Source organism: Fistularia commersonii, chromosome 12, assembly GCF_037954325.1.
Source record: "Fistularia commersonii isolate RoL2024-O1a breed Wild chromosome 12, RoL_Fcom_v1.0, whole genome shotgun sequence".
Taxonomy (NCBI): Eukaryota; Metazoa; Chordata; class Actinopteri; order Syngnathiformes; family Fistulariidae; genus Fistularia; species Fistularia commersonii.
In genome coordinates, this window is record NC_141295.1 from 2,544,979 (window position 1) to 2,565,345 (window position 20,367).

Sequence of the window (20,367 nt, forward strand, 5' to 3'; positions counted from 1 at the left end):
TGCCATGTTTATTTGTACATATGTATATTTGTTTGTACTGTTTTCCTGGCATTATACATTTCTTACAAACCGTCAACACTATGAACTTCTGATTACATACAGAACGAATGTCCTTATATCCTTTGCTTCCTCATTCCCGGTTGTTTCATTGACATTCAGTTCTACCTTGCCATGTTTATTTGTACATATGTATATTTGTTGGTCCTGTTTTTGTTCAATTAAAAAAACACACACACAAATCGAATCTACAACAATCAATTACCCCGTAGTTTGATAAAGTTGAACAGAGCGAGGCGGTATCCGGTCACGTGGTTTGAGCACATGACCCAGGGTCGGAAGACTGTTTGAGAAACAACGGAGGAGCGGTTTGCTGTCGGCACTTTCTGTACAACAGCAGACAATCAGAAGCTGTTATTAATACGGTATAATTATTCTGCAACTGTAGTTAATAGTTCTACGATTGACCCATTTTTTTAATTTTTTGAACATTCGTCATGGCCGCGACAGGACATCAGGACCACCCAGGTAATTGAATCACCTCAGCGTAACAAATATGTAGCCTAGACTCCTGACTAATGTACTAGATTATTTCCCCATCACCAAAAGTACCGTTTGATATTGATTCTTCCTCCAAAGTACTCCCCCAGAAGTTGCACATATATATTTATGTGTCTAAAGGTCGCTGACGCTTCATTTGTCTTAGCATTACTTCGCTGTCATCTTTGGGGAAGAAGAGTTGCATATCTGCTTTCCCCAAACAAGTCTAACAACAGCAGTGTTTTGTTGTAATGTCTCAACGATATTATTTTCGAGGGGCTGTTTTTAATGGTTTTCCTGCTATTAGTTGTCCTGTTTGGACTATCAATATACTTTTCATTACTGTAAAACAGGTATGAGGATGTGTCCTGTTGATTTTTCATTTGGTGTTGTACCCACACTAACTGTAAGCTAAAAAATTAGAAGAAATACTCAGTCATACTCGGGCATTTCTGCTTATTATTCGCTATGTTGATCACACTTTTGATCTACTACCGAGTTTTTCTACAAACATCAGTCATTTCTTTGATTGCTTGATTTCTTTATCAAAAAATCTCATTACTTGTTCAAGTGAAAGCGCTCTTTCATGCATAACTGTTGTTTTAGATCAGACTGGTGAGCCTTAAGTCTTCATATACATATTTGTGTTGTAAACAGGATTGTTGCTGAGGGATAGATCAACACTGCCCCTCCAAGGCTATCCATTTCTCTTGACTCCTATTGATTGAGGGATTTTAGTCCCCATTCCTCTGTTTCAGAACAGAGCGATGTGATTCCATTAAGTGACACCCCTGTATTTTACGGCCCACGGGCGTCATCTGGCCTGTTTTGATTTTTTATCCGGCCCGTCAATCTATTTTCTTTGAATATCTTAATAAATATTTTCAATCCATATTGAATTTAGAAGCTCCCTATGTTTTTTCCTTTTGTTTAATTTTGTATGGATGATTACTTACAAAATAATGTTGATCCATTTATATGATCATTAACTATTTTAAAGTCGAAATAAAATGCCTAAAAATGTAAATATATAGATTTCAATTGTCATTTTGTTCCAATTTCCATGATACCTAGTTGGCCCGCGCATAAAAATTGAAAAAGAAATGTGGCCCACCAGCCAAAACAATTGCCCACCCCTGCAGTACGTAGTGTGTTGTACTCAGCAACTTTGAGACATCCATCATGACTATTATTGCTGACAATTAAACGTTTTCCTTGTATTTTCATGAAGTGCTATTCAATGACCTAGTGCAGTGCCATCAGTGAAATTTTACTGCTGTCAATTTGTAAACAATGCTCTGATCTCACTTGACTACTATTGTGTGATGTAGCATTGCTTCCTTGTACTCCAGTTATGTGCAATGGGCCATATACCTTAATGATGCCCAAAAAATTCTGTGATTCAAAAGTGAAGACTGGCTGATTTTGAATAGAAATAGGGCTGTCTGTGTCTAAAGAGTCTTTAGTCTAAGTTGACAGCACAGGTATGCCTGTTTCACTTGCGGTACAGCACTTTAATACAAATCAGTGTCACACGTCATGTACTAAAGATGGCCTAGATGGCATTTAAATTAAATGTCAGCAGCAATAACCAAGTCCGAAGAAGAATTTCCTCCCAGACATGTCAAAGTGGATTATCTACCTTGATTCATAGGTTTTCATCTGCTTTCACGCTCAACATAGGCTAAATATTAGACAGACACTGGAACTTGAGCTTTTTGCAAATCGTATGACTATGTACTGATGCTGTTTTAATTTCCATTTAAATTTGATCCAATTCTTTAGCCAACTGAAAGGTTAATGGTTCATTATTATTATTATTATTATTATCATCATCATTACTGAATTATAACTACCAGTATAGATACAAAGTTAGGATCTATTGCCATGAACCTCAGATTAAGACCACTGGTGAATGTGGCAAAATAACAAGCTTAATGGTGAGATCATATTCAATCTCAAATTTAGCCAACTAAAATTACAGAAAGTTACCTTTAAAAATGTAGTAGCTGACATCAATCTAAATACAATCTGTCACTGGTGGCATCCTACATGACTGCAGAACTACTGTCTTGCCTTGTATTCCAAGACTCATTAGCTTCACCCTTATCTGAAATCCCTAAATACTGTGAAGATTATGTTAACGATTTTTTTATCTGTTAATTAATCCATCACTTCAAAATTATTGTTAGTAAGCTATTGTGAATTGTGAACAACAATTTAAATGTTATTAAATGCTTTTAACTATTAAAGGTTACTAATTTTTGTAAATATGAAGTGCTCACTTTGTATCTCCAAAGTAAAAAATTCTAATAAGATTCATATTTTCATGGAAATTAAATGATAGTAGAGACCAAATCCCTTAATCACTTCATCACTTTATTTAAAATAGCTTAAGATGGCTCTAGGCGGATTCTTTGAACATCAAGTGATCTGGAAACTTCTCACTCAACAAGCACTGTGTATTACACTGTTTATCATAAATCCCTATGGACTTGATAGCACATAAACAATTGGAGTCCACAAGGGCTTAGACTATGTGTCTGTCTTTTACATCACTTGTACTTTTGATTATTTGAATCTCGAACACTGCATACTCAGGATCTTTGTGTCGCATGCAGAGGCGCAAATCAGAACATCGCTGGTTTGACCAGACCTATGATACTAAGTTGTTGATACATTTTATGCTCTGCAAGGGGATATGAAGTGTAAGAGTCAGATGTTTTAGCAGAGTTATTCAGCGTAAGTGAATCTGTCTTGTGTCAAACTGTTGGTACAGTCAATGACCTATCCCCACTTTTATTTGGCAGATTTGTATCCACCATGACAATCCACACACCCCTCTGATCAAAGATATGTGTAGACTCGGCTTTGAAACTATTGTCTACAAGAAATGTTAAGTGTTTGGGTTCCTGTGGCTTCTTTTCATTCTTTTGACCAAGGCACGCAATGTGTTTCAAGGTCGGGAACCTTGTCAACTTCTTTGTTTAGCTGAGTTACTTAAAATGCTGTCAATTTAATATACTGAATGTTCACACTGATGCAAAGAAACTGTTAAAGGTTGACAGCAGTGTCTACTAATAAAGAAAGCACATCACACAATAAAATAGAGCACAAGTATATGCTCTTCAATTTGAAAATTGACTAGGAAATTATTCAACTTGCTGAAATGACCCTGTTGAATGTTAAAACATGTACAAATTAAGCTTTTTGGGAAAACAAGAGGTCTTGATGAGTACATTTTTCCAAATGACCAAATGTTCATAGAGCTCTTAGATTTGGTGAAAAAATTGTATTAAATTTTAAGCATTGTGACAGTTACTTCTAAGGAATAAGACCAGCATAATCATCTGAGTATTTTCTCTTCCGGCTCACTTTTCCAGGCAATTTTGGCATTTGCTAAATTAGAAGTCTGCTTGTATAACCCATAGATAAATATTGATGAAAGACAACACATATAACTTAATTGTTAACCACAGACTACAAACAAAAACAAAAATAAATCCATATGTCACTAATAGAAACTTAGTCATCCATATTTTGTGCAATCACTCTGGAGTGTGTCTCAGATGATGGCACAAAGGATTAAGACATCTGTGGACTGGAGTAGAAGTTTCCCTTTGATTAAGAACTCATTTAACATTATGATGGCCATCTATGACTATGACGATGACTATGATGGCCACTGCCGAGCAAAAGTTTTAATGGTTCAGTTCTGTTTTCAGATCTGTATGAGGCTCTGGTTATGGACCTTGTCCACTCTGCTTATGAGTGGGAACATAAGATGTAACCCTTCAAAACAATTTACACTTAAAAATGGTTGTTTGTTGGATTGTTTTCTTGACTGATTTGTTCAAATTATGTGTTCAATGTCAAGATGTTTTTTGCACTAAATTTAATGACTTAACGTAGTAAGTATTTTGAATAATAACAAAAATAAAGGGTATTTTCATTAGCAGAAGAAAAACAAATAAAATGACAATGAAATAAAAGACTAAAGAACAGACTAAAAAAAGGTTATTGATTGGCAACTGGTCCAGGGTTTACCTCCCTCAATGACTGCTGGGGTTGGCTCCTGCCTCACTGCCACCCTCCGTGCAGGATAGGCGTTATGGACTATCATTGCATTAAGGTATGATATAAAATATACATGAAAAAAGAATAAGAAGCAATTTACAAACTACACACATTGATGGCAAAAGCTCTGTCCCCTTTATTCCTACACTTTTTCCAAGGTATCGTCCATTGTTGGAATTTAGATAGGAGCAACAAATGAAAAAAGAACCTCACCATTCCCCCAAAAAAACTGTGTCAGGGGAAAATAAATCTCTAACATTTCAGTAATTTTGTTCAAATAAAATACTACAGATCCATTTCAGACACACCCAGTACAAATTGTCATTACTGTGCATGTGTTTAATAGTTAAAAAATTCAAACACATTGATTTGATTTTTCAAGCATTAGTAATACATTGACTGCAGTGTGGATACAGTGTGCAGAGCTGTGTTCTTAATGGGGCTATTTTTCAACCTATGGGAAACCTCACCCCCCCACCCCCACCCCCATGCGAACAAAGTGACTTTATATAGAGTTGTATAGAGAACATTGCAGAAATACCTGTCATTGCATGGGATGATTTTTCTTGGAAGACTAAAACTATAAGGTGCTATTGCACAAAGAATAGGTATATAAGTGGATCATGCTTTACAAGTTCTTTGCCTTGTGAATGTCATCGAGTAAAAGAATATAGCTCCAAAATAAGAACTTATTAATGTGATGGCCACATTTCTAATGCAGGGGAAACTGTGATATTTTTTGGTCTTCAAATTAGAAGAGTAAAATTGGGATCTCAAACTGGTAGATTTGAAAGCCCAATGCTTTTTCATAGATACTCTGGGGATTCATTCAAAGCAAGGTCATAATTTTGGTATATATCCAAGATTAATTCAGGGGTATTCCTGCAGGTGAAGACAGGCCAATTGGTATATATATGTATAAAGTAATAACTTACACCATGGAGGCGATGAACACAAATCTGAATAATTAGAACTTTTTCTTCATTTCTCCCACATACAGTACTCCTCTTTCATACAACAACAGGATCCTCTTTACTCCTATAATAATATGTTCTGAAACGGGCAGAGTAGGTGGCAAAGTAAAATTGGAGGTACTGTATGTGAAAGTGTTTTTTTCTGTTTGACTACAGACCTGTTTACAGTTGATTGTAGGAATGAGCCCAAAAACTGAAACACCCACATGTAACCAGGGGCCATTGTGATTTGGATTATCGAAGACATTATAGTCACCTAATTTTCTGTGTTCTGTCCATCAGTTACTTAAAAGCAGCGTTTCACTTTTATGCCCGCACATCTTATATGCAAAGTTTTATTGCAGCCATTTTGACAAAACTCTTTCGTGATGCTGGAGCCTATCCCAATACACCCTGGACTGGTTGCCAGTCAATTGCTGGGCCGAATACAGAGAAATACAAAATCACTCACTCATTCTGGGCAATTTTCTTCCAATTTACCTGCTGCATGTTTTTGGACTATGGGAGGAAACCGGAGACCATGCAACAAGCAAACTCCACACAGAAAGGTCCCCTTGATGGAATCGAACCAGGGTCTTTTGTGCTGTCAAGCGCTAACCAGGAGAGAGTATGATTTTGATTTCTTTCATCTTTATATTATATTATATTAATATTAATTGTGCAGCATTAGTTCTCACCCATCGTCTCACCCATGACGAAACCAGTCGAGATATATCTGTCATATATCTGCCACATGAAATCTGATCTATGTTGATGTCAGTATTCACCTGCAGAAATACCACTGAATTCCTATTACTTTTGTGACAAAGAGCTAAACAGCACATGCATTAACTGGCTGAGGGGACAGAGAGAGAAATACAAAGTATGAGACACAGAAAGTAGTGTAATTCTGATGTAAAAGCCATGAAAGATAAAGACCATCTGTCCTGGCTCACATTGCACACATTAGGTGCTGAGAGGGTGCCCTCAGTGTCATACTGAGGCAGCAAGTTTTGCAATATGTAGCTAGACTTTGCCTCAGATGTTTGGAAAACTTTTCTTCTCATTATCTTTGCATCTGTTTAACTGAATGACTGGTGGTAATAATACTTGTGTGGATCTCTGTGTGGAGTCTGTCCTTGGCTTGTTCTATTACTATGTAATTTTATAACACCCTATTTTTCATGTCTCATTTACCAAAAAACACGAGGAAATATTCTGCTGTGTTATAGCTGGGTTGCTACAAGGCCAATCGCCCAGATGTTACATATGCATAATACCTCTCCTCTGTGATGGAGAACTTAAGGTATTTTCTGCACAGCAAAAATAAAGAAATTGATAGATATCTCACTTTGAATTTTCCAACCCCCTGAAAACCTATTGGAGTTGTGCTGGAAAAAATTATCATTTTTATCATAACAACCATATTACGTTTTAGGACTTCTGAAGACCAGAATTTTATCAGACTTCTTTCTTTCCAGAGAGGGAAAACCTGTCGTGCTCAGTGAACAGCTACGGGTCCACAGAAAGCAGCGACAAGCACGACCATCAGGTCAACAGCAGTGACAACAACTACTGCAACCAGCGGTTACCCACAGCAGTAGCAGGCCATTGGGTGGGGACAGATCAGGAGGAAGAGGCCATTCGCAGGAAGTTGAAATTCTTCTTCATGAGCCCTTGTGATAAGTATCATGCAAAGGGCCGCAAGCCTTACAAGCTGATTCTACAGCTTCTAAAGATCATTATTGTCACAGTTCAGGTATATAACTCATTTATAAGATTTTAAACAGACATTCCAGCAATGTTCACACAATTCAGTTTACATGATTGCATTCATTGTATACTATATAACTAATTGATCTTCTCGAAAATTGATCAACGTGTTTGTTCTTCTCATCTTCGTTGCAGCTAGTGTTATTCGGACTCAGTAATCAGGTGGTGGTAACCTTCAAGGAAGAAAATACTATGACTTTTAAACACCTCTTCCTCAAAGACTTTGATGAGTCCTTGGATGACTCCTTTGCTATTTACACTCAGAAAGACGTCTACGAACACATCTTCTATGCTGTGAAACAAGTAATTTCAAACATTATTCTCAAAATGCTTTTTCATTCTTTTCATTCATGGGTTTATCAAATTTAAAACAAACATCTATGTGGCAATTTAATAAAGAGTACATATAAAGTAATCTAGTAGCGGGCTATTTTTTGTGTTTCTCAGTCATATGGAATGAAAGTCTCAGAGCAAGATTGCCTTAAAAAACACAGCTCAGGTGTGGGTTACAATACCTTCAAATGTTATATCGTGCAAAAAACACCAAACAATACGTCTTTTCTCTCCCCAGTACCTGGCCTTACCAGAGACCACAGTGGGGCGCTACGCATACGTCTATGGTGTTGGTGTGAATGGTAGTGCACTGTCTCTCTGTCAACACTACTACAAGCGGGGGCGGATTGACCCAGCTAACGATACCTTCAGTATAGACCCTCACATCAGCACAGGTGCACCAGCTACACTGAAGATTTTCATCAACATGATGTGCTTTTGTTTTATGTGGTTCCCATTCAAATCACTGCCAGTTGACAAATGTTCTCAGGATACATATGAAATATTTTGGTGGTGTATGGATTTTCACAAAACAGGTCTGTGGATGTTTACTAAAACCCTGTTGAAATTGTTATCACATGGTTTCACCATTTTATGTAAATGTATCTAGGTACTTTTCTTTTGATCTTTCACCCAAACACACAAATTGAGAGTGGCATGGTGATTCAACATTTAATCTAATATAGAATACACAAAATTCCAGGAGGAGATGCCTCTGCAGGTTCCTTCTCATTCACGTCACTGACTGAGTCATATTAAGAGTATTAAAAGGAAGTAAGAACTATTTAAACTTCCTTGTGTTATAGTTTTACTTCACCTATTTCTCAGTATAAAAGGTTGTTTGTAGCAAATCACTACTTCTTCTTTTCCTTTTTGTGTGTGTAATATAAAATATGAAAATAAGCCACTCCTTTTGATGATGCATGTAATTATTCACCATGGTCCTGTACATTCTCTTTCTGCAGAGTGTGTAGGTGTTAATCCACTGTCAGTCCCTTCAGTTTCACTCAACAGCAGTTACAAGAACTTTACAGTCAAGTTACACAAGTAAGGCTTCATTTTTCACATGGCTTCTCTGCCACTGGCTTCCAGCACCAAGATTATCTTTAAATCTGATGACAGTCAGCCTGTCATTTATTATGAGTGTACAAGCATGCACAGGGGCATACTGTATCTGACATTGGCCCTGAATGTCTTTAAAAAATGTTCTCAAATATGTTTTATTGAGTGTCGGCCAAATTTATCATCCTTGTCAGTTCTTCAATTTCTGTATTATAATATCCATATTCTATACGTCTTTTTTTTCTTCTCTTTCAAAGGTTTATTAACGTCACCATTGAGTTTCAGCTGAAGGCAATCAATTTGCAGACGATCATCAACAATGAAATTCCAGACTGCTACACTTTTTACATAACGGTGAGACACAATTGGTTTGATGGAACCAATTGTGCCGGTTCGATTGGTCCAGAGGAAATGCAGGATATGCTGGTTGAGAAGCTACAGAGCAGGGGTGGGCAAACTTTTTGGCTCAGGGGCCGCATTGACTTTTGAAATTTGACAGACAGGTTGGGTCACCGCAAGATACGATACATATAAAAAACATGCATTTGTTAACAGTACATATCAGACTCGTCTGACATTTGTCTGAACATTGTCGGAAAATTGCTTTGAAAATAAAACCAGCTTTGTTTTGAAGGCTCTGATGTTTGCTTGCATTTCATGTTTAAACTGCTTTTTCCCTTGTAGTTTCACATCCAGCTCATTCATTGGTGTCAGTATGTCCACACTAAAGCCAATCTGTCATTCAGCTCAGGAAAATTCTCAAGTGTTCTCAAGTAGCTCCAAAAATGAAATAATTTCCTGTTCGAGCTCCCATATTTATCGATCCAATCATTCAATTATTCACATCAAGTATGAATTCTGTGCCAATCTTTGCCGGGCCGTATTACAAAGACCAAAGGGCCAAATGTGGCCCGCGGACTGTAGTTTGCCCACCCCTGCTATAGAGTGTTAATGGACCAAGTACAATTTAAATGAGCTTACTTAGTAAATGAAGAGGCAGCCATCATGTAAGGAATACTATTTGTGACTGTTGCTGAAGTTTATTGGCTTTTTGGATAGTAGCTGAAAAGTTGGAATCGATTTAACACTAAATGATGAGGAAATTCAAGTAATTGCAATGATATGCATCATTCGATGGGGTGGCACAGTTACCAGGTTTGTGATAAAAATGATTTTACAAAAAACAAAAAGAAGAAAACGCATTTCTTTAGTGTTAAGTGTTAAGTTAAAGGTTATCTTTTGATCTTTCTCCTTCAGATAGTGCTGGACAATAAGGCTCACAGTGGTAAGGTTAAGATCCATTTAGAAAACCGGGCATCAATAAAGGAGTGTAAAGACCCAAGCGTCTCTGGCCATGGTAAGATGATGATTTTTCTTGAAAAGAGGGTAGAATTATCTACAGACATGGTTGACAGCAAAGCATGAAGGTAGTGCTAATTTAGTTCTAATGAACCAAAAGATATTATTTGGGAGTTAGTGCTTAAAGAAGTGAAATCATGAACGTGCTGCATTAAATGAAAGATTGCTAAGATTGTTTTTCTTGCCTCACATTCCCAGCTGAGAATTACACTCGTGTGGCGTTTGATGTCGCTGTGGCCCTAGTGTGCATGTTGTCCCTATTGCTGTGTGGACGCTCTATCCTGCGAGGCATCATGCTGCAACAGGTAGTAAATTGACTTTCTACAGAGGCGCCCAATGTGCCACATGGGCTCAGTATTCACCATGCTGCACTGAAAAAGCTCCTGAACTTAAAGTGGGCTGACAATTTATTTAATTGTAAATAGCTCACAATTCACAATTCCTAGTCTTTTATCATGTCTTATGTCTCCTTGGTTCAGCTACTGACAGCATCTTTATTACGTGTGTGTGTGTGTGTGTGTGTGTGTGTGTGTGTGTGTGTGTGTGTGTGTGTGTGTGTGTGTGTGTGTTTGTGAGTGTGTGTGTCTGTGTCTGTGTGTGTGTGTGTGTGTGCGTGCGTGCGCATGTGTTTTGTTTTGCTTTTCAGGAGTTTGTGCAGTTTTTTAGGGAGACTCTGGATCGTAATGTGTGCTGGGCTGACCGCCTGGAATTCATTAACGGTTGGTTCATCCTTCTAATTATAAGCGACATCCTCACCATCACTGGAAGCATCATCAAAATCGGTATAGAGTCTAAGGTGGGTCCTTATCTTGTAAAATCTATACATACACAAATTATTGCAGGTTAACAAATCAGAGCCTTATGATGATGCAATTAACTGTCAGGCTGTTTTCCATATCAAATATGTCTTTTTTTCCTTTTCCCAACAGACTATGTCCTCCTATGATCTATGTGGCATCCTTTTAGGGACTTCAACTCTCTTGGTGTGGGTGGGAGTCATTCGTTACCTCACTTTCTTTCAGAAGTACAATGTAAGCTACAGACACACTTATCAAATGATACTGTTGTGTCTGTTCTTGGACTGAATAACAACTATGAGGGTGCAAAAATGACAGTTTTTGAAGGGTTTGCTTCTCATATAATGGAGCAATGCTGGGAGGTCTGTGTGAGCCTTGGGAACGTGCTTATGGTGTAGTATTAGCTCTATGGTGGAGGTGTTTTTTCTTTTTTTTGCATCAAGCATGCACTCACACAACACAGAGCAGGAAACATGAAGTGCAGTGAACAAACCTTCAAGAGACACCATGGAAAAATATTTAACAGGGATGACAAGAAAGGCAGAGATAATGAGACAAGCAAAAGTCACCCGAAAGCTAAGACCAGGAAATATGATGACCTGTATGTAGTGCTTGGCTTTACTGTGACAGCGGTAGGAGATGAAGAAAGACTGGTATGTTTACTGTGTCCAAAAATGTTGGCAGCGGACAGCATTAAGCCATATAAATTAAGGCGCCCCTTAAAGACATTACACCCCTATTACACTGATAAGCTGCTTGAGATTTTTCAGCGAAAACATGCCAAATATTGCCAACTTTGTGAAAGCTATTTCAGTAAGACAGCGAGCGCTGGTATGTTAATAAATGTTTATTAAGTTCTTCTTTGTTGTAAGTCGATCTCGGTTTCTATCTTTTGTATTTTATTTAATATTAATAAGGATGCAATGATGTGCATAGGTTTACATATAACAATTTTATAGACAAATGATACTTGTTATAGTTGCAGTGAAGAATGGGGGCGGCTACGAAATGTTTTCTTCTGCCTATGGGGGGCATAACAGATAATAATTGAGAAGCACTGGGTTAATGTGACATAGTAGAATATAATTTTGGTTCAGTCTCCCCTCTGTTTTTCATTTTGAGGTGATATAGCGTCTCTTCCCCCGGTAGATCCTGATTGTGACACTTCGAGCTGCGTTTCCCAATGTTATTCGCTTTTGCTGCTGTGTTGCTGTCATCTATCTGGGCTACTGTTTCTGTGGCTGGATCGTTCTTGGACCGTACCATGTCAAGGTAAAGAGCCCACACTCTTTTTAAATTAATTAAATTATTATGATATCATTTCATATTTTTTTCAAGTGTGTGGAGGTTCTCAGTCATCCAGGCCATGGTGAATGCTTGTTGAAATCTTGTGGCTATAATTTTTTCAATTGAAGACGTTTTACCCTTCATCCAAAAGACTTCTTCAATACTGAACTGAGGAAGCCTCTCGGATGAAAGGTTTCATAAAGGCTTTAAAAAGGCTTTCAAAGAGAAGCCTCATTCGAGAGGCTTCTTCACTTCAGAACTGAAGGTATATTTTTTAACACAGGCTAAGTTTGATGACCCATATGATGGACCCTCATCCATCTTCTGCTGCTTATCTGAAGATGGGTCACAGGGGCAGCAGCCAGAGCCCAGACTTCACTCTCCCCAGCCAAATGTTCCAGCTCTTCTGAGGGAATCCTAAGGCATTCCCAGGACAGCGTCTCCTGTCCCTTCCCTGGTCTCAGGTATTCCGGACATGCCCGGAATACCTCCCCCGGGAGGCGTCCAGGAGGCATCCTGACCAGATTCCCAAGCCACCTCATCTGTCTCTTCTCTATGCAGAGGAGCAGCAGCTCTACTCTGAGCTCCTCCCTGATGGCCGTAATTCTCACCCTATCTCTAAGGGAGAGACTGGCCACCCTGCGGAGAAAACTCATTTCTACCTCTTGTATCCGCAATCTCGTTCTTTCGGTCTCTACCAAAGTGACCAAACGTGAGGACAGGAATGTAAATCGACCGTTAAATTGAGAGTTTTGCCTTCTGGCTCAGCTCCTTCTTCAGCACAACAGACCAGTACAGAGTCTGCATCACTGTAGATGCTGCACCAGTCCACCTGTCAACCTCCTGCTCCGTCCTTCCCATTCATGAACAAGACCCCGAGATACTTGAAGTCCTCCACTTGAGACAAGACCTCTTCCTCTACTCGCATTGGGTACTCCACCCATTTCCAGTTAAGCACCATGGTCTGGGATTTGGAGGCGCTGATCCTCATCCTGGCCGCTTCACATTCAGTTGCAAACTGTTCCAGTGATAGCTGGAGATCATGGACGGATGAAGCCAACAGAACCAAATCATCTGCAAAAAGAGACTTGATCCAGTGGCCACTAAACCAGATCCCCTCTATGCCCTGGTTGCGCCTAGAAATTCTGTCCATAAAAGTTATGAACAGAATCGGTGACAAAGGGCAGCCCTGGGGGAATTCAAACTCAGCAGAAACAAGTCAAAATTAGAAACAGCAATGCGGAGCAAGCCCCGACACTAGGTTGTGAACAGCCCGTATAATAGGGTCCAGTACCCCATACTCTCGGAGCACCCCCCACAGTATTGCCCATAGGACATGGCTGAATGCCTTCTCCAGATCCACAAAACACTTTTAGACTGGTTGGCCAAACTCGCATGTCCACTTGAGGAGCCTGCTGAGGGTATAGAGCTGCATTGACCTTACCAGGGAGGCTGAGTGTGATCCCCCAGTAGTTGGAGCACACCCTCCGATCCCCCTTTTTAAAAAGGGGGATCATCATCCCAGTCTGCCAGTCCAGTGACAATGTCCCTGACATCCACACAATGCTTCAGAGGTGTGTTAGCCAGGATGGCCCTACAACATCCAGAGCTTTAATGAAACCAGGACGTTCCTCATCCATCCCCGACTTCTACTACTGAAGAGCTTTCTGACTGCTTCAGCAACTTCAGCCCCGGAAATAGTTGTGTCTGCTGCTGAATACCCCAGCTCTACTTCCTCATTGGAAGGCGTTTCGACGAGATTGAGAAGGTCTTGGAAATATTCCCCACACTGATCTACTACATCTCAAATTGAGGTCAGCAGCGCCCCGCTCCCACTGTACACAGATGTTGGAGCACTGCTTCTCCCTCCTTGGAGAACGACCCGGAAGTCGTTGTCCATGGTGTCCCCGAACTCCTCCCAGTAGGAGTACTCTTGAGCAGCCCCTCTAAGGACCCCAAGAAGGGTGTGTAAACTGAACTGCTGTTGGGTGCATAGCTGCAAACAACTGTCAGTGTCCGTCCCCCCACCTGAAGGTGGAGGCAGGCTACCCTCTCGTCCACTGGTTTGAACCCCAACGTGCAGGCACCGAGTCAGGGGGCAGTCAATATACCCACAACTGCCCATTACCTCTCACCAGGGCCACCTCCAGAGTAAAAAAAAAAAGTCCAGCCCTCCACAAGAGGCCTCATTCCAGAACGCATGCTGTGCGTCAAGATGAGTCTGATTACATGTAGTTGGAATCTCTCAGCCTCGCACACCATCTCGGGCTCCTTTCCCACCAGAGAGGTGACATTCCATTCCATAGAGCCAGCTTCTGTAGCCAAGGGTCAGACTGCCAAGGACCCCCACTGCCCCATGGGTGCAGGCCTGGCCACCAGGCGCTCACCATCGAGCCCCGCCCCTGGGCCTGGCTCATGGGGGGGGGCCGGTGACCCACATCCGGGCAGGGGAAAACTGGGTTTAATTCTGTTACTCTTCATGAGCATCTTCTGAGCTGCACTTTGTCTGGTCCCTTACCTAGACCCTGTTTGCCTCAAGTGACCCTTTTAGGGGCATAAAGCCCCCGACAACATAGCTCTCTGGGATGCCCAAACCCCTCCACCGCAGTAAGGTGGCAGCTCAAGGAGGGGGTTTGTTGACCCTTTTATATGTTTTACTGGCATCACTGTCTTTGCTATCCAGTTACCATATCACCATTAAAGTCATTTTTACATTTTATAAACATTTTATGAACCTTTTGAGGTTCTCATAATTCTCTTTTATTTAACCCAGCCTATTCTTGAGTATTCTTATTCCACTCATAATTTTTCAGTTAAGCCAGCAAATCCTGTATGCAAGGTTTGACGTCTTTCTCCCTCATTAGTCTGTTCTAAGAGAGGGAAACACTGGGCCTGGTCTTGATTTTCCTGAATTTATTAGAGCATAGGTTTGAAGGGGGCTTTCTAATATTGTTCCGTTTTAAAAGCTTTCAGAAAAATAAGCCTCCATGCTCAAACTTCGGGCTTTCTTACGAGTGAAGTTTTAACCACTTTCAGTTCAACCTCTCTTCTTTATATTTGCAGAGGATTTAATAAGTTCATTGCTTTTTGTCTCCCAGTTTCGTTCCCTCTCCATGGTGTCCGAATGCCTGTTCTCGCTCATCAATGGGGACGACATGTTCGTGACATTCTCAGAAATGCAGGAGAGCAGTATCCTGGTGTGGTTGTTCAGCCAGGTTTACCTTTACACCTTCATCTCCCTCTTTATATACATGGTGCTGTCACTATTTATTGCTCTCATCACAGGAGCTTACGAGGCTATCAAGGTAGGTGCAAGGGGTGATTAGAATTGATCTATTGCTTCTGAGCAAAACTATTTATTTATGACCTGCAAACAGGAAGTTAAGTTTTCACCTGCACCTGTTGTTTTGAGTTCCTTTCTTATATACAGTATATATTTATAGATTATACGCGATTGTGGAGGTTTTAGGGGTTTTTTTGTTTTAAGTGCTCTATAATTACCTTCCAATTCAGTTTAAGTGCTATTATGAAATTATATTGTAATACTTTGATACATATTACTTCATACTATTTTTAAGAAAATGCTGTCTTTTTAAAACTTGTGTTTAAGTGTCATTCTTGTCATTGCTTTATCTATCTGTCAGTTAGTTAGCAGAAATAAGAGACCTTAATTTCAAGGGTCAGGTAATAAAAGAAATCATCATTAATTACTATTTGAGTGACAATTAGCCACTTCCATGTTCTTGTTTTTCCTAGCACCAAACTCAAGAACCCATACACATCACTGACCTGCATGCATTTATAGCAGAGTGCAGAGATGCACCAAACTCTGGGAAGTTCAGGGGTCTGGAGACCTCGCCGTGCTCTGTCTTCTGCTGCTGTGACAGGTACGAAATGAGAAAAGTACAAATAACAAAGGATCAAAAACAGCAGTTCTTCCTCTTTGTTGTCTAAGAACAGTTTTTTTCATATGTGGATCTTTGCGGTTGTCCGGGTTAAGGTTTAACATTGTCACGTTGTTCTTCATAACCGAAGAAGCCTGCGATGAGAGTTGAAATGTTTTCAAGGAAAGAAACGTCCAGTTGCTAAGATTACATTTCACAACTACAGTGGTTTCCCACCATTGTATTCTTCAAGGTCCTTTCCTGGTTTAGCCTTCAATAAATGTGTTATAGATATATTAATGTCTATCTGATTTGACAATTATTTTGATTTCCTTAACATAAGCAATCAATTTTGATAGCTCATAATGAGACAAAACCTTGATTTTTGGTGCCCTCTCTTGGATATTTCTGAACTCATCATGACATTAAGTGATTTAATAATAAAGGCAGGATATTTGAATTCTAATGATTTGGTTGTTTTTATTTCCTCTGTTAATTTTCTAGAATAATGTCAAAAGATGTGTCTAAGATCATGTAAAACATCAGGACTGGTTATTGGTGTTTCACGGCTGTGACTAGCTTAAATAAGTCTTCTCATTTCCACCAGAACGACAACATATGAGGACGTCCTGCTGGTGAACTGAAGCTGACCTCAGGAACCGTAACAGTGTTTACTGCTGCCACTCACCCTTCTCTCTACCTATCTAGAGGAATGCAAATATTCCCATGATCCCTTGATCCCATGATCCCCTGCACTGCCAAATCTGGTCAAAACAAGGTGCTCATCTGAAGAAGGGGTCTTCATCCTAGTACTTCGAAGTGTCTCATTGAGAGTCTTACATTTCTTTTCTTGGGCTAACTTTTAAACTGAGAACTGAGAAAGACCAGCCCTATTTTGAAGCCCACCATAGTTTTTTAAAATAAACAGTATTTTTTTCCTCCACCAAGGATCCATTAACACAGATGTCTGTTATCGTAATTTCACAAAATATTCCGGATCTATTTTCCCGAAACGTGTGAAGAGGGTATATCACAAAGTTCTAGGAAATATTGGGGAACGAAAACATTGTGAACAGTGGCAAAGAAAAACTGCCCTTTTCCAGGCAAATCCTTGGACAAATCCAAGCTCAATGTGGGTAGCCATCTGTCTCAACCTACTGGGAAAGAACGAGATAGTCAGGGAGAGGGGCTGCTAGAGAGCAAGAGTGTGATAGAAGGGATGATATGATGATTTGGAGGGACAGGCACATACTAGTAGCAATAGCAGTGCTAACAGCTACAAGGCTCTGGAGGCAATAATAATGGCTTCAATCTTCACAAAAAAAAGTGAAATATTGTGTGAGCCTTGTAGGATTGCTGAAGTATATTGAGCCACGCTGGTCCGAGAATCTGCCACATGAGAGAGCTCAGGGACTCAGGAAAAGACATGAGGTTACTACCATACATTAGGAAGAGAGGAAGGAATAAGAGAAGTGTCTCAAAAAAGTAAGCCTACAGCAGCATAACTAAAGGCTAGCCTAGCCCCAATTATATGCATTCTTAAAAAGAAAGCATATAGTAAGCATATAGTAAGCAAGCCTTTTTTTCCACAAAGTGAGATTTAAATCAGAAGATGGTTTCACAGAAGAGGAGCTGGGTAACAGGGAGTGTGTCATGTGGATTGCCTTACAAGCTTTTTTTAAAATGTTTTTTTCAATTGCTATTGTGAACGTGTATCTTTGGAGACCAAATTCTAACATAGAGGCATAAATTCAGTGTACCTTATCGTACCACCCTCTTAATATCTCGCTTAGATATCCAATTTCTTATATCTCTTAAACTTATTGTTCTTATTGTTCAAAATACAGATCACTTTCAGTCTAGGCTTTTAGGTCACTAGAAGTAACAGAACCACAGACACACACTGGCTTTAGTTTCACTGCACAAATATGTCCCTCTGTTGTTTTCTGTTAGAGCTTTTCTGCATATTTGTTGTACTTTGTATGTGTGTTGTTGCATTAATTTTAGTTCCCAGTAATGTAGTAGAATGAACTCAAACACAAATACATATTCAGCATTGTCTATGGTGAACTTGAGCAAAGACTGCTATAATCCAAACCCATATTTTTGTTTTTAATCATGTTGATGTACATCAAGTTCATTATGTAGAACAGAAACTCTGTGGGGGCCAGAAACTTTGTTTTGTCATTAGTAGCTGAAGAACATGGATTGCCCATAATTTATCTGGCTTTTTAGAACTGAAAAAAAAAAAAAAAAATTAACAAAACAATTTGGTCTTTCATATAAACAGAGCAGCCCTCGAGGCAAACATCTGGAGGATAATTTAATGACAGAAATATATTGTACTTCTTCTATAGTGTTCACCTTAGACAATACTATTGACTATACTCTTGTTGGTTTGGATATGTTTGTTTTTATTGCACAAAATGCACACTTTTTGAAGAGGATTTAACTTGAAGACATGTGGTTCTTTCAAAGCAGTAATGGAGGATGTAATGTCAAATGACAGTACTTTTTCAGTTGGATACATCTGTATTAGTAAGGCCTGCAGAAAAATGTTTGGGCTTTGTACTTTAGACTTTGAATCAGGCAGTTTTACCATATCAGCCTGTGCCTTCACTAAAAATGAAATAATAAAATAATAAATAAAATATATTTTCTAGTATTGTTTAGATGTTACCTTTTGTTTGTTACCTTTTGATGTTACCATTTTAATGCAGCTCATTTCCTGGTTATTGACCTTCCCAGCAGAGGCTTCGAGATTTAAATGGGGTAAGGTTCCCCATCTTGTGAACAACTGCGTTAGCAAATCTTCAACAGTTGAAGAACACTTCTCAAGGAGCTATTGCAAGGAATTTAGGGATTCCATCATCTACGGTACATGATGTCAAAAGATTCAGAGAATCTGGAGAAATCTCTGTGAAAGCAGCGAAGCCAAATACCAATACTGAATGCCTGTGACTTTCTATCAGTCAGGCGGTCCTGCTTTAAAATCAAGCATCTTTGTATAAAGGTTACTGCCACGTGGGCACAGGAACACTTAAGAAAACCATTGTCAGCTAATACAGTTCATGGCTGCATTTGTAGATGCGGCAGTGTTAAGTTAAAAACATTAAAGCTGAGCCATGCAAAGCGAAAGCCATACATCAACAACACCAAGAAATACCACTGGTTTCTCTGGGTCCAAGTTCATCTAAAATGGACTGATGCGAAGTGGAAAAGTATGCTGTGGTTTGATGAGTCTAGATTTTAAATTGTTTTTTGGAAATAATGGACATCATGTCCTCCGGGCCAAAGAGGAAAAGAACCATCCAAATTGTTATGTTCAAACTTTAAAAGCCAGTGTCTGTGATGGACTGGGGATGTGTTAGAGCCCATGGGGAACTTGCACATCTGTGAAGGCACCAATTATGCTTAAAGATACATACAGGTTTTGGAAGAACATATGCTGCCATCCAAGCAGCATCTTTTTCAGAGATGTCCCTGCTTATTTCAGTAAGACAATGCCAAACCACTTCTGCACGCATCTTAACACCGTGGCTTTGCAGTAAAAGAGTGCTGGTATTAGACTGGCCTTCCTGCAGGCCACACTTATCCCTTATCAAAAAAATGTGTGCCGCATTACGGAGCACAAAATATAACAATGAAAGCCCCAGACTGTTGAGCGACTGAAGTTGTACATATTGCAAGAATGAGAAAGAATTCTGCTTACAAAGCTTTACCAATTAGTGTCCTTTGTTCCAAAATTTGTATGTCCCTGTACCAGCTTTTTTGAAATGTGTTGCAGGCATCAAATTCAAAAAGAATGAATATTTGCAAAAAAAAAATTTATCAGTTTGAACACTAAATATCTTATATTTGTAGTTTACGCAACTGAATATTGGTTGAAAATGATTTGCAAATCATTTTCTGTTTTTATTTAGGTTTTACATAACTACCCAACTTCATTGGAATTGGGGTTTAAATTGGTAGTCAAGATAGAACATGATTATGGACTCCTGTCAGTTGGTAAGGAGTCTGATGACAGTTAGCTAGTGCAACTTCTTCAGTCATGTTGTCCTACATTTCACACTCCTGTACCTCTAGTCAGAGGGTAGGTAGCAGCGTACCAGATGGTGATGGAGTAGGTGAGCATGGACTTGATAGTGTAGGTATAGAAATGCACTATCATTGTCTTTTGTAGGTTGAACTTGCTGTTTATCACAGCTACAGCACTTTAATCGAATAAGCTATGAAGCAAAGAAAGATGGAATAATACTACTTTTATTTTCCCAAATTAAAAATTGGCTTTGCATTGAGAATTTA

General features: G+C 39.4%; 1 protein-coding gene across 2 annotated transcripts; it reads left to right on the forward strand.

Annotated features, from left to right (window-relative positions):
* The first annotated feature begins 323 nt into the window (after positions 1-323).
* On the forward strand, positions 324-18,717 carry LOC147228118 (mucolipin-1-like). Of its 2 annotated transcripts, none has more exons than XM_086156342.1 (14): positions 324-525; positions 7,049-7,326; positions 7,476-7,643; positions 7,912-8,068; positions 8,639-8,720; positions 8,993-9,089; positions 9,993-10,092; positions 10,293-10,399; positions 10,741-10,890; positions 11,024-11,125; positions 12,041-12,163; positions 15,277-15,483; positions 15,935-16,065; positions 16,670-18,717. In XM_086156342.1, exons 1-14 carry the CDS (start codon positions 495-497, stop codon positions 16,704-16,706), a joined length of 1,770 nt encoding a protein of 589 aa, XP_086012468.1. In that variant the 5' UTR covers positions 324-494; the 3' UTR covers positions 16,707-18,717. The 2 variants fall into 2 exon arrangements, with proteins under 2 accessions (XP_086012468.1, XP_086012469.1); XM_086156343.1 differs by having other exon boundaries at positions 329-525; positions 10,741-10,813; positions 11,061-11,125.
* The last annotated feature ends 1,650 nt before the right edge of the window (positions 18,718-20,367 follow it).